Source organism: Citrus clementina, unplaced genomic scaffold (genome assembly GCF_000493195.1).
Source record: "Citrus clementina cultivar Clemenules unplaced genomic scaffold, Citrus_clementina_v1.0 scaffold_7, whole genome shotgun sequence".
NCBI lineage: Eukaryota > Viridiplantae > Streptophyta > Magnoliopsida > Sapindales > Rutaceae > Citrus > Citrus x clementina.
In genome coordinates this window covers 6,187,184-6,201,313 of record NW_006262075.1, presented here as the reverse complement: position 1 = coordinate 6,201,313, position 14,130 = coordinate 6,187,184, and the positions used below count along the sequence as shown (strand labels likewise).

The 14,130-nt window shown below is 35.4% G+C and overlaps 1 protein-coding gene across 5 annotated transcripts in view; it reads left to right on the top strand.

Moving 5' to 3' along the window:
* The window catches only part of LOC18036351 (NADP-specific glutamate dehydrogenase), a 15,319-nt gene extending 6,182 nt beyond the window's left edge, over positions 1 to 9,137 (top strand). For all 5 annotated transcript variants that reach the window (XM_024180108.1, XM_024180107.1, XM_006426410.2 and 2 more), the window contains 5 exons: positions 237 to 394; positions 489 to 580; positions 7,895 to 7,975; positions 8,379 to 8,452; positions 8,745 to 9,137. In XM_024180108.1, the coding sequence (XP_024035876.1) occupies positions 237 to 394; positions 489 to 580; positions 7,895 to 7,975; positions 8,379 to 8,452; positions 8,745 to 8,820 (481 nt within the window). In that variant the 3' untranslated portion in view covers positions 8,821 to 9,137. The remainder of the gene's footprint in view (positions 1 to 236; positions 395 to 488; positions 581 to 7,894; positions 7,976 to 8,378; positions 8,453 to 8,744) is intronic.
* The last annotated feature ends 4,993 nt before the right edge of the window (positions 9,138 to 14,130 follow it).

Genomic DNA, 14,130 nt, shown 5'->3' with positions numbered 1-14,130 from the left:
GTTTCCAGAAAAATTTCTTTTTGGGGGGATTTAAAATCCCGGCAGAAAATTTGGGGGGGTTTTTTTTTCCTCTTTTTTTTTTTCCCCCCTTTCCCCCCCCCCCCCCCCCCCCCCCGCCCCCCCCCCCCCGCCTCCCAAAAAAAAAAAAAAAAAACCAAAAGCCGTACTGCTCTTTCCCCTGTGAAATTGCAAATTCAATAAATTTTTATTCTGATATATTTGTATATTGCCTGCAGAGACTACTCAAAGACATACGCTCGGTCTAAGTACTATGATGAAGCAAAACCTTGGAATGAAAGGTGTGATGTTGCATTTCCTTGTGCCTCCCAGAATGAAATAGATCAGTCTGATGCCATTAATTTGGTTAATTCAGGTTGTCGTATACTTGTAGAAGGTAGTAATTCCATGTGATGTGTAGTAGCTTTTATCATCTGTTTATTGTTTTTTAATGAGAAAAATAGATTACTGACTATTTACTTGCTGACTAGGTTCAAATATGCCATGTACACCTGAAGCAGTTGATGTTCTGAAAAAAGCTAATGTTCTCATAGCCCCTGCAATGGCTGCTGGTGCTGGAGGGGTTCGTTACTCAATTTTTTACAGCACATGCTTTTTAGATGCATTTTCAGTCTGAATACTTAAATAGAATCACTGCTTGTCTAATTTGCTTTGAGTCAGGTATATTCTGACAAAATAATGACAAAGATGACCGATAATTATATGGCATCTAATTAACAGCTTAATTTGAAGCTTTTTTAATTGTTTAATGAATGATATACTTAAATTTAATGAATGATATTTTTTTTATTCATAGAAGTTGCAATCTTTACATTATATACTGTAACAAAATATAGGAAGGAAACAGTAAACACTGCACTTTCATATATACTTTATTAATCAAACTACAAGATTATATATAGGCTTGAAGCTAACATAGACTAGGAGTCTTATCTTAGCAAAGTCCTTTATTCTAGGGATAAAAACAAAAAATAAGTAGATAGAACATATCATGTAAAACAACCACCAGATAAGGATAACTCTATTTTTTCAAATTCTGCCACACTCCCCCTCAAGCTGGACAAAAAACATTGAACATTCCCAGCTTGTCTACCAACTTTTCAAACACTGGTTTGACTAATCCTTTAGTAAGAAGATCTGCAGTTTGTTGAGATGTAGGCACATATGTCATAGAAATTACTCCTTCTTCTATCTTCTCCTTGATGAAATGCCGGTCAACCTCAACATGCTTAGTTCTATCATGATGTACTGGATTATGAGAAATATCTATGGCTGCCTTATTGTCACAATAAAGTTTCATAGGTTGAATATCTGCGATTTTTAGCTCCCCTAATAATAGTTTCAGCCATAACAACTCACAGATACCTTGAGCTACTGCTCTGAACTCTGCTTCAGCACTACTTCTTGCCACAACTGACTGTTTTTTACTTCTCCAAGTTACTAAATTCCCCCATACAAATGTGCAATAGCCCGACGTAGATCTTCTATCCTTAATTGAACCAGCCCAATCAGCGTCTGTGAAGGCTTCAACACTTCTTGCCTCATTCTTTTTGAAGAGAAGACCTTTTCCTGGAGTTCCTTTAAGATATCTCAGGATTCGATAAACAGCTTCCATATGTTCCTCGCATGGAGCATGCATGAATTGACTTACAACACTAACCGCAAAAGCAATATCAGGTCTATTGTGGGAAAGATAGATGAGTTTCCCAACAAGTCGCTGATATCTCCCTCTCTCAACAGGAATACTCTCCTTCAAGTCTCCTAATTTCAAATTTGCATCCATTGGTGTGTCTACAGGCTTACAACCTATCATTCCTGTTTCTTTCAAAAGGTCTATAACATATTTCCTTTGAGAAACAGATATGCCTATGTTATTTCTTGCCACTTCCATGCCTAGAAAGTATCTTAGGGATCCAAGGTCCTTTATGTCAAATTCTGTTGCAAGAATTTTCTTTAATCTCTTTATTTCAACAATATCATTCCCAGTCAATATTATATCATCAACATAAACAATAAGAACAGTAATCTTACCATCCTTATGTCTATAAAATAACGTGTGGTCTGTCTGAGCTTATTTGTATTCTTGCTGTTGTATAGCCCTAGAGAATCTGTCAAACCAAGCTCTAGGTGACTGTTTCAGTCCATAGAGTGATTTTTTCAATTTACACACTAGTCCTCTTCCTTCCTTATCAAATCCAGGTGGCAACTCCATGTAAACTTCCTCTACTAAGTCTCCGTTAAGAAAAGCATTCTTAACATCTAATTGTTGAAGTGGCCAATCCAAGTTTGCAGCCAAGGATAATAGAACTCGAATTGTATTTAATTTAGCGACTGGAGCAAATGTTTCCTGGTAATCAATCCCGTATGTTTGAGTGAACCCCTTTGCTACTAGTCGTGCCTTATACCTCTCTATTGATCCATCAGACCTATACTTGACAGTAAAAACCCATTTACAACCCACTGGAACCTTTCCTTTTGGTTTTTGTACCAGCTCCCATGTTCCCATCTGTTCTAGAGCACTCATCTCCTCCATAACAGTCTGTCTCCACTTCGAGTCTTCTAACGCTTCTTGAATATTCTTTGGAATTTGTACACCTGAAAGATTAGTAACAAATGCTCGAAGAGAAGGTGACAGTCGGTCATAGGTCACATAATTAGAAATAGGATATTGAGCACAAGATCTAATCCCCTTTCTTAAGGCTATAGGAACATCAAGATCAGCAATTTCAGGTTTAAGAACAGTATTTTGAGGCTGTATACCTTCATTCAGTTCGGTCTCTTGACAGTGCTGTCGGTGAACAGGTTCCTCAACTCTTTGCGGATTATTCCGTCGTGAATAAACACGTAGCTCTTGTTGTTGCTGTGTTTCTCCCCCTGTCTTGAAATTTTCATCATCAGTAGACTTCATTGGCTGAGATGAATTTTGAGTTGTTTCTAATGAAGACAAATCTGATTGAGACTGACACGGCTGAACGGCAGTGAGTTTAGGTGGAGATAACAATTCTGAAGACTGGGGAAAAATTGGAGATGGTAAGGACGCTTCCCAAAAATTCCCTTCATTAGAACTCTCCCCCTGAAGGGAATTCTGGGCATAGAAAGGGTGAGTTTCAAAAAAGGTAACATCCATAGAAATGAAATATTTGTGCTGTTCAGGAGAATAACATCGATAACCTTTTTGAGTGGCTGAGTAACCTAAAAAAATACACTTATGAGCTCTAGGATCTAGCTTTGTTTGAGCCAAACTATGGACATGGACAAAGGAAGTACAACCAAAGACTTTAAGTGGCAGATCCGTACATACTCGAGTGTGTGGATAATATTGGAGAAACATGTTAAGTGGAGTTTGGTAATTAAGAACCTTAGAAGGCATGCGATTAATTAAGTACGATGCCGTAAGAATAGCATCTCCCCAGAATTGTTTAGGTACATTGGTAGTGAACATAAGAGACCGTGCTACTTCAAGTAGATGACGATTTTTTCTTTCGGAGACACCATTTTGTTGTGGAGTATAAACACAAGAACTTTGGTGTATAATCCCATGGTGTGAAAGAAATTGACTAAGAGAAGTGTTAAAAAATTCTCTACCATTATCAGTACGTAAAATCTAGATTTTGGCTTGGATCATGGAGTGAAAATTTTTAAAGGTTTGTGCTGCGTCAGATTTATCCTTTAATAGATACACCCAACAGATTCGTGTGTGATCATCAATAAAAGTAAGGAACCATTTTATACCCGTAAGGTTTGAGACACGAGAAGGTCCCCATATGTCACTATGAATCATTGCAAAAGGTCTGGAAGGTTTGTATGATTGAGAAGGAAAATAGGAACGCTGATGTTTAGCCAATTGACATACTTCACAATGAATCATAAGAGAATCTTTATTACGAAATAATTCAGGAAACAAATTTCTTAAATATGGAAAGCTAGGATGACCTAACCTACGATGCCACAACATTATTTTTTGTTCCCTAGACATAGAAAGAGATCCACAGTCAGCAGTATGAGCTTGTTTATTCACGTTGAAATCCTCAAAATAGTAAAGTCCCCCATGTTCCCTAGCACTGCCAATCCTCCTCCCCGAAATTAGGTCCTGAAATTCACAAAAGGAGTGCGAAAAATTAGCAACACAATTAAGATCTTTAGTGATTTGGCTGACAGAGAGTAGATTGCAAGATAATTTAGGAACATGGAGAACTGATTTGAGAATTATGCTAGGAGTAATCTTTATAGTGCCCATCCCTGCAACAACTGAAAGTGAACCATCAGCTATCCTTACTTTAAAATGATCTGGACTAGGAGCATAAGAAGAGAAAAAATGAATGCAGCCTGTCATGTGATCTGTGGCGCTAGAATCAATGATCCAGGGATCTGGAACCTTGGCAGAAGCATGAAAAACTGTTGGGATCTGGAAAATACCTTTTTGGGCCAGCAAAGAGGACGAAGGAATAGGGGTTAAAAGTTTTTGAAGCTGCTCAAGTTGTTCTTTGGTAAATGATGGAATCACACTGCTTACACCTTCCTTTAGAACACTTTGATCAGTGTCAGTTGCAGATTGAAATCCTTTTGGACTTCGCTTATTGCCTCTATTGTCTTTCCAATTTGTTGGTTTACCATGTAGCCTCCAACAACGCTCTTTGGTGTGATTCGGTTTGTGGCAATGATCACACCACAGCTGGCCACCTTTGTTGGAATTATTAGATCCCTGAACAGCCAAAGCAGACATTTCAGGTGCTATAAGTGATTTTGGCTCCCCAAGCATGACCCGTTTACGACTCTCTTCTCGTCTGACTTCAGCAAAGATTTCTCGGATGGAAGTTAATGGTTTAGTGCCAAGTATACGACCACGAACATCATCAAGCTCCTTATTAAGACTAGCCAAAAAGTCATAAATTCGATCTTTATCCACCAGTTTTTTGTATCGAGCACCATCATCAATACACCTCCATTCACACTCATTGAATAGATCTAATTCCTGCCAAAGATTCTTCAGAGAGTTAAAATAATGGGTTACATCCATATCACCTTGTTTCAAGTTACGAGCCATATTCCTCAATTCAAACAGCTGTGATGAATTTTCCAAATCCGAGTAAGTTTCTTTGACAGCTTCCCACAGTTCAGCAGCTGTTTGGTAAAATAAATATGTCTGCCCGATGTTTGGTTCCATTGAGTTAACCAGCCATGCCATAACGATAGAATTTTCAGCATCCCATATTTGAAATGCAGGATCATTTTCATCTGGCCTTTGCTTTTGGCCAAGGAGATAGCCAAGTTTTCCACGCCCTCGAATTACCATTTGAACAGAACGAGACCATGGGAGAAAGTTCTTTCCGTTGAGTTTGTGGGATGTAATTTGAAGTGATGTATTTTCAGTAATTGCAGTGTGAACAATTGTAGGAGTTGACAGAGAAGGAATCTGAGATGTTTCAGCAGATTCGGAAGAGTCAATACTCCTACTTGTGCCAGTCATGGCTATTTTTACCATGGTTTCCTTCAACTAATACCTAGCTCTGATACCATGTAACAAAATATAGGAAGGAAACAGTAAACACTGCACTTTCATATATACTTTATTAATCAAACTACAAGATTATATATAGGCTTGAAGCTAACATAGACTAGGAGTCTTATCTTAGCAAAGTCCTTTATTCTAGGGATAAAAACAAAAAATAAGTAGATAGAACATATCATGTAAAACAACCACCAGATAAGGATAACTCTATTTTTTCAAATTCTGCCACATATACTAGTCTGACTAGGCTATATAAGGAAGCTATAGGAAACTAGGAAAAATAAGCTATACAAGGAAAGGAAATAAATATATGCTATACAAGGAAAAAATAAATACATGTGCACAAAATTAGGCTATAATCTCTGACCTATAATCTCTGACTTTCAACACTCCCCCTCAAGCTGGCTTGAAGATATCTATCATTCCCAGCTTGGAATTCAGTGATTGAAAAACTTGTTTTGATAATCCCTTGGTGAGAATATCAGCTACTTGCTTTTGAGTAGTAACATATGGAATGCATATTAGGCCTCTCTCCAGCTTCTCTTTTATAAAGTGCCTATCAATCTCGATATGTTTTGTCCTATCATGTTGGACTGGATTATGAGCAATGCTAATGGCAGCTTTATTATCACAATACAGTCTCATTGATTCAGCTTTCCATACCTTCAACTCCATTAGAAACATTCTCAACCACATAAGCTCGCAAATTCCCAATGCCATTGCTCTAAACTCAGCTTCAGCACTTGATCTTGCAACCACTGGTTGTTTCTTGCTTCTCCAAGTAACTAGATTTCCCCCAACAAATGTACAATAACCTGATGTTGACTTTCTATCAACCAATGATCCAGCCCAATCTGCATCTGTATATGCCTCAACCCTTAGGTGATTATTCTTAGAGAATAAAATGCCTTTTCCTGGAGATGTCTTCAAATATTTCAGTATCCTAAACACAGCTTCCATGTGCTCTACATTAGGAGAATGCATAAATTGACTCACAACGCCTACTGCAAATGTAATGTCTGGACGAGTATGACACAAATAGATTAGCTTTCCAACTAATCTTTGGTACTGTTCTTTATTAACCAAACTGCTTTTAGTAGTTGCCCCAAGTCTATGGTTGGATTCTATAGGAACATCGCTAGGTTTGCATCCCAACATCCCAGTTTCTTCCAAGAGATCCAAAATGTATTTCCTTTGTGACAAAAATATCCCTTTCCGAGACCTAGCCACTTCAATTCCGAGGAAGTATTTCAGAGAACCTAGGTCTTTAGTTTCAAACTCTTTGGTTAACAACATCTTGAGTCTCTCAATTTCATCTGTCATTTCCAGTCAAGATGATATCATCCACATACACAATAAGGACAGCGAGCTTATCTTCTTTACCATGCTTAAGAAACATGGTATGATCACTATGGCTTTGTCGATATCCACATTTGAGAATAAATCTTGTAAATCTGTCAAACCAGGCTCTTGGTGATTGCTTGAGCCCGTATAAGGACTTTTCCAGCTTGCAAACTTTTCCTGTTTCAAACATATTCTCAAACCCTGGTGGTGGATCCATATACACCTCCTCTTCTAAATCTCCATGGAGAAATGCATTCTTCACATCTAGCTGTTGTAATGGCCATTCAATTTGTGAGTGGTAATCTGTAATGACGGATTGTCAACAGAATTATTGGCTTGAACATGTTTAACGTTGATGCCAGAGCTGGATTCGCTCACATCTGACATTTTAAATCAGAATTTTTAAAGTCACAGCACAAGATAAAACCCTAAAGGTATTGGCGGCTGAAAATTTGTTGAAAAACAAAAAACTGCCCAGAAACCCTAACTTGGGCTCTGATACCATGAGAAAAATAGTGGGAAGATATTTTTTTATTCATAGAAGTTGCAATCTTTACATTATATACTAGTCTGACTAGGCTATATAAGGAAGCTATAGGAAACTAGGAAAAATAAGCTATACAAGGAAAGGAAATAAATATATGCTATACAAGGAAAAAATAAATACATGTGCACAAAATTAGGCTATAATCTCTTACCTATAATCTCTGACTTTCAACAAATGACAAAGATGACCGATAATTATATGGCATCTAATTAACAGCTTAATTTGAAGCTTTTTTAATTGTTTAATGAATGATATACTTAAATTTCATGCTGCAATAGAAAAGGCAAGGATTTTTTAAAAAGTATTAACATTCATAAAGGAGTTGACTGTTTGACTGATAGGAGTCCTTATCAACATTAAGGCTTGACTGTATATTCATTCCTGCATTTGAGTATGTGTTTTGGATTTTCTTACTAGTTTCATTTATTCATCTACATTTTGAATCTGTATTATATCTGTAATCTGGTTATCTGCAGGTTGTTGCAGGAGAACTTGAACTAAACCAGGAGTGCAATATGGTGCACTGGTCGCCCGAGGACTTTGAATCTAAATTACAAGTATGACACCCAATACTTCAAATCTTGCTCTCAAATAGCTTAATCTTGAATGCAAATAGCTTCAAGCTTTTCTTTCCTTTTCCTTTTCATTCGAGCTGAGAACGACATAGCTGCAAGCATTAATTGTAACTATTAGCTGTCTTAATATTCGGGGTCTTTTTGACCAAGCTGACAAAGTTCGTTAAGTTGTTTGCTTGTGGAAAACTTATATTGTGGGTGACTCTAGGAACAGTTAATAATCATCCATTTGGTCATGCTGTGGAAATGAAATCAACTGAATATTTTTATTAGATATAATGCTAAAATGGAATTGAGGAAAAAAAATACTATCTTCTTTTGGTTTGTTTGGTGCTGTTACTGTAATCAGTTAATGTGGGTGTATTCTTGTTTTCCATTTTGACAGGAAGCTATGAAACAGACATATCAGAGAGCCCTCAAAGCAGCAACAGATTTTGGTTATCAGAAAGAGAGTCCAGAGTGAGTGTTTTTTTATGCTAACATCATTATCTCAAATAAGATTTACTCTGCTATAGCATTTCTTTAAATTTTCTTCCTGGCAAAATAAAATGCCATCCTTCATTTTTTATTAGTAACTCTTCAAGCAAGTCATACTATCACTCAGCTCAGGGAAGGGGGGAGTGGTGGTGGCTTGTGGGGGTGAAAACAATTTTTTTTGAAAAAAAAAAAGCCTGCAGTGATGTTATTATTTTCCATTTCAATGCAAAATCAAGTTGTCATTCTGATTTTTCTTCTATTAATTGTTCCTCAGGGCTTTGGTGCATGGAGCAGTCATCTCATCGTTTCTTACTATTGCTCAAGCCATGACTGACCAAGGGTGTGTATAGAGCAGAAGCACCATGTACAATTCTTTTTCATAACCCTGGAATTGGTTCCGGTTCACCAACAGCTCATCGGCAGCTCTTATGGTAAAAGAAATATTAACAAAGTGTACCAAATCCCTTTGTAACATATATGTAATGCAATAGTTGAGACTTAAATTATGGAAAGTTATTGTTACACCCATTATGTTAGAACAATGTTTAGATAATAGTAGAATCATAGTCCCTGCCTGGCTTCTCGTCAATTTTTTTATTACAGCAGCATTGTAAAGACTTGGTCAGCAGAATTTGGAAATAAAGGTCAATTTATCATTTTTTTTCCACCTTAGTTTTACTTTTACCATAGCTAAAGCACCTGTGACACAATCTTAAGACATTTTAGCACTAAACAAGTTGTTAATTTGCCTCAAATGGTCTTATGTTAATAGTCAATAGAGGTGCTGACATTAATAGTCTGTAAGCTGGAGGCTCCAACAAGTGTGAAGTTATCTTTGAGAAAATTGTGTATACCTGGAATTTGTGCAGTTGATCAAGTCCTTGAGAGTGTAGTTGCTGGGTATAATTTGATCGATTATCTAAGTGTGTTTGATTGCTCAGGGTTAAAAAGTCCATGAGTTATCTGGCCTTACCGACCTCAGTGAATTCATGCTAGTTCACAGTTTGATATTTCAATGGCTTCGTATCAAGGAACTGAAGCTCCAGGCGGTCGAAATTGAAGGGCCACCAAGAGATAAATGTAGCCTCATGTAAGAATCTGAAGTCCTTGAACTTCAAGAGGGCTTACCTAACAGATGAGTGGCTCTGCTACCTAATTACTGAACTTCCTTTCCTGGAGCGAATGGTTTTGAATAACTGTCACGTGTTGAGGAGTATTAAGATTTCAAGTCTCAGTAAGAAGAAATAGATGGTCATTAGATGTTTAGAGTTGGCTGAAGTCAAGAAGGCTCCTCATTTAAGTACATTCCAATGCAAAGGTTAATATCCTTCTCTGTAGGTGCTATGGCTTTGTTGGAAACTTCTCTACCTTAAGTGCAAAAATCCCAGCATTGAAGTACGAGATGAGTGTGTTAAACTTCTCGAAATGTTCCATAGTTTTTCCAAGGTGGTGAAGTTGCTAGAGTACTGGAGTTATGAATATTGCCCTTGAGGCAATTCAACTTTGTTTCAAGAAGCTTCTTCTGTTTTAAGGTACTGCATATTTTCTGTTCATGAGGATTTGATACCTGCATGACATTGCTGTATCCCACTCTAGTCCACTTTATTAATCAGTCTTCTACATGCTTATAACACATAATCGCTTTGCTTGTTGCCTTGTAATTGTGATTCATTTTATGACAGTAGGATTGCTTGATGCTGCAAATCTCATCCCATCTCTTGTAATTGCCTTTTGATAGTTGATAATAATGAATGAGAATTTTTTTTCTTTTTTTCCCTCTCATCTTTGTTACTAGCATTTTATTTGTGCAACCAGGAATCCATACAATGCCTGCAAATTCGTGACTATTGTGTTTTCTGAAAAATGATGATAATAAGAATGTCTTTACCTAAGAAATTCCTTTAATAAGCAGATCTCCTTTTGCAATCTTCCAAAATCAAAATAAAATTAACAGAAAGCATAATTGATGGTCATTATTTGGTGTAAAGAGTAAACAAGTAAACGAAGATAATAACAATATTTAATTAAGAATTATTTTGGAATTTACAAAGATGTGCACAACTAAAACTAATTTTCAAAATTTATTAAATGGGTGCTTAATCAAGAAATCTTTTGCATGCCCAAGGCAGATATTTATTAGCAATATATCTGGATATTACTTAATTATAACAATATGGTCTTCAACAGAGTATATATCCTGATCAAATAAGCTCATCTCCCTTTCAAAACCCGCCAAAATCAGACAAAAAGTTAGCCAGGAAAAAAAAAATCAATAATCATCTAATGGTGTACTCAACTCTGTAAGTGAAACAATCTTCTTCCAGATGTAGTCACCCTTAACAATATACCTCTTCACATCTTTGCCAGGCACAGAATAGTTGCCATCTTCAATCTCAAATTCCTCCATACACTGTTCCCAACATGAGATGAGACGGGATCTGCAGCATTGAGCTATCCCACCTTCATTAACGGGCAGCTTCTTGTACGAAAACTTGAACTGGAAAAACACATATATAAATGAATAGCGACATGCAACATTTGTTGTAAGCATGTAGAAGGCATTATCTTAGGCTCTAATTATTAAACAATTGAAAAGGCAAAAGTAATCTTACGAGTGGGAAAAGGTGTCTAAATCAAAACTGTCACTAACAAAATGAAGACCACTCATGTATACCAGAAAAACAAATTAAAGAGACAAACTTGTCATTTTATATGTGGAGACGAGGAATAAATTTTCACACGTAAATGTGAACCATAGCTAATAACATTGAGAACACTCGCATTAAAAGGAGAGGTTTAAAGGATATATAAAATAGACTTCTAAACTTAACATTTTGCTCAATTTTTCTCTGAAACATTAGCAATATGTGACAACCACATATCAACTTTTCATTCAAAATATTAGCTTCCTTAAGCATCCTGCTGATAGCTGTGTTTGGACTTCCCCCAACATCAAAAATTTGGTATAACTTTACTTCTTTCTCTTAAGTTGAATTAAACACCTAAATTTCGAACGAGGAACATTTTAAGACAAATTGATTTTTCGATGGTTATCTATGTGTCTATGTTAATATAATGGCTATCACAATTTTACCAAAGAATCAGTAAACAAACATGCAACATTTGGTTTTACATAGAGATGAATGCTTCCCTTCAGTACTTAATTGAAGTTGACAACACATTGTATATAAAATTTAAGTTGATTTCCTAAGATAGCTCTCATCATTAATTGCTCATTTAGTTCCTGCTTCCTTTCAAAAGAAAAACCTAATGTTGTTCAAGAATATAAGATGTGAACTAGAGTAATTTGATTTCCTAAAACAGTCGTTAACCATTTATCATAATACTTTTCTTGAGTTTTAGCTTATTTGCAGCTAGTTATAGGACCTATCAGCATAGTGCGGCAACCAATATAGGCTTGAATAGTTTGACTGTTTATCAGAATATTAGCTTCCTTAAGCATATATACCGATATCTGCATTTGGACTTCTCCCACATCAAAACAGTTTACAAACAAATGTAGTTCCTTCTCCAAAATGGTACCTTCTTAGTTTTTGAAAATTGACGTTTCCATGATCTCTCTGTTTCTGGATTAATACAATGGCTGACTCATGCTTGTCAAAGAATCTTTAAGCAAACATGTAACATTTAGTGTTATGCAGATGAAGTTTTCCCTAAAATTAGCATTATCTATGAAGGAAAAATATGTTGATTTCCTAATTAGATAGCTCAGCATTACTTGCTTAGTTCTTGCTTTCCTTCTAACGAAAATGCTAATGTTGTTCAATAACCTACGAGATGTAAATTAGAGTAACTGGATTCCTTAAAACAGTTGATCATAATCGTTTATCACAATAACCTTCTGTACTTTTTACCTTAAGTTATTTGCAAATAGTCAGCGGAACTATTATTAGATGAAGTAACGAATGGAACTATTGTGAGTTGCATCTCACAAATATGGAGCAAGTATTCAATTCTTTGAAATAGAAAACATGCAGAACCTTGAAAAAGAAATTTTCATATTGATGAGCATAATTTATATACATATTTTACCCTTAATTATATAATTACTAGTTATTTTTATTTGTTATTTTTAATTAATTAAATTATTTTATTGAATAGGGGATTAATTGAAGATTATGGATAAAAAAGGATATAAGGGAGCTCAATTTTGGAAGCGTTAATTAATTGATTTTAGAAGCAATTAGACATACATGCATGTGGAAGTGAAGCTGAAGAAACCGAAGCTAGTAAATTAACTGATCTAGCACATGAAGAAGAATTTAAGCATAACATTGGCTTTAGCTTAGTTAAGTTACACGTCCACGGCTTTGTAATATTTGGAAAGCAATTTAAATGGGACCCGCACTTGGCTTTCATAATTGGAAAAGGAATCTTAAAGCAATTCCAAAGGTGGTCACGTGTGAGAGCTAAAGGAAATAAAAGGCAAGCCTTTTGGCTTTAGGATTTAAGAGATGGGGCCCATTTCAAAGATTATAAAAGGGAGTTTTGGCTTTTGGAGAAGGAGGCGGCCAGAGGACAGAAACAAAAGGCTGGAAGAGAGCAATCGGCAGTAGCAATATTTCGGCTTCCATGGCTGATTTTATTTTTTTTGTTGCTCACAATTCAAGTATGTCTAGCTAATTTTCTTATACTGAGGTTAAAGATGAAACCCTATTCAATAAAATAATTATCTTTTTATTTAATTAATTCCCTATATATGTTCTTTGATGATTATGGTTTTTATTTCACATGATTAATTGAATGTTAATAAAATCTTTTCATCAATTCTGTCATGCATTATTGATTGTTAGGATTAATATTCGATTAATTCTATGCTTGGATCTATAAAATTTATACATGATTATCTTTGATTTTATGTCTTTCATTAAATTGTTTACATGGAGTGCTTAGGAAACTTTGACTCTTTGTTATTCAATATGTTTACATGAGATTCTTAGATGTCATATTATTAAGCAGAAAAAGAACCTACATTAGATTTAATTACTTGGGCTTAATTGTTATATCCATGAGATGACATAGATTGATTTCGAGTTGTCACTCTAAAATTGGGGATTAATTAATAATTAGATAATTACTAGTTGAATAGTGGTGGATTCTGAAACCTTGGTAATTCTTATCTTATTGAATTCTCCTTTATTTTAATTGCTTCTTTAGTTTAATTGGTTTAATTTTCTTAAAAACTCAATTTGCTCAACTAGGTTAGAATTAATATTAATTTTAGATTTAAATTAGACTTTTCAATTTATAACAATCCCTGTGGGATCGACCTCGTTACCACTATTCTATCTCTAGATTCGTGCGCTTGCGAGTACATTAAAATTTTCACAACAAGTTTTTGGCGCCGTTGCCGGGGATTGTGCTAGAAAGTCAGTTTAATCTAGGTTGATTTGATTCTTCCACTAGTTATAATTTAGATTGTCTTTTATATTTTTTTAATTAAAAAAAACACAAAAAAAAAAATTTATTTGTCTTTAAATTCATTGTTTGGTTGTTTGATTTCTTTTATTTAATTTTTATTATTGTTGATTTGTTTTATTTTATTTTTTTTTCTTTCTTTCCTTGTCTAGTTAGTTTGTGAGTGTTTGGGAACGTGATTTAACAAATCGTTTGGTTAAAAGAGAGTCGAAAATTGATAG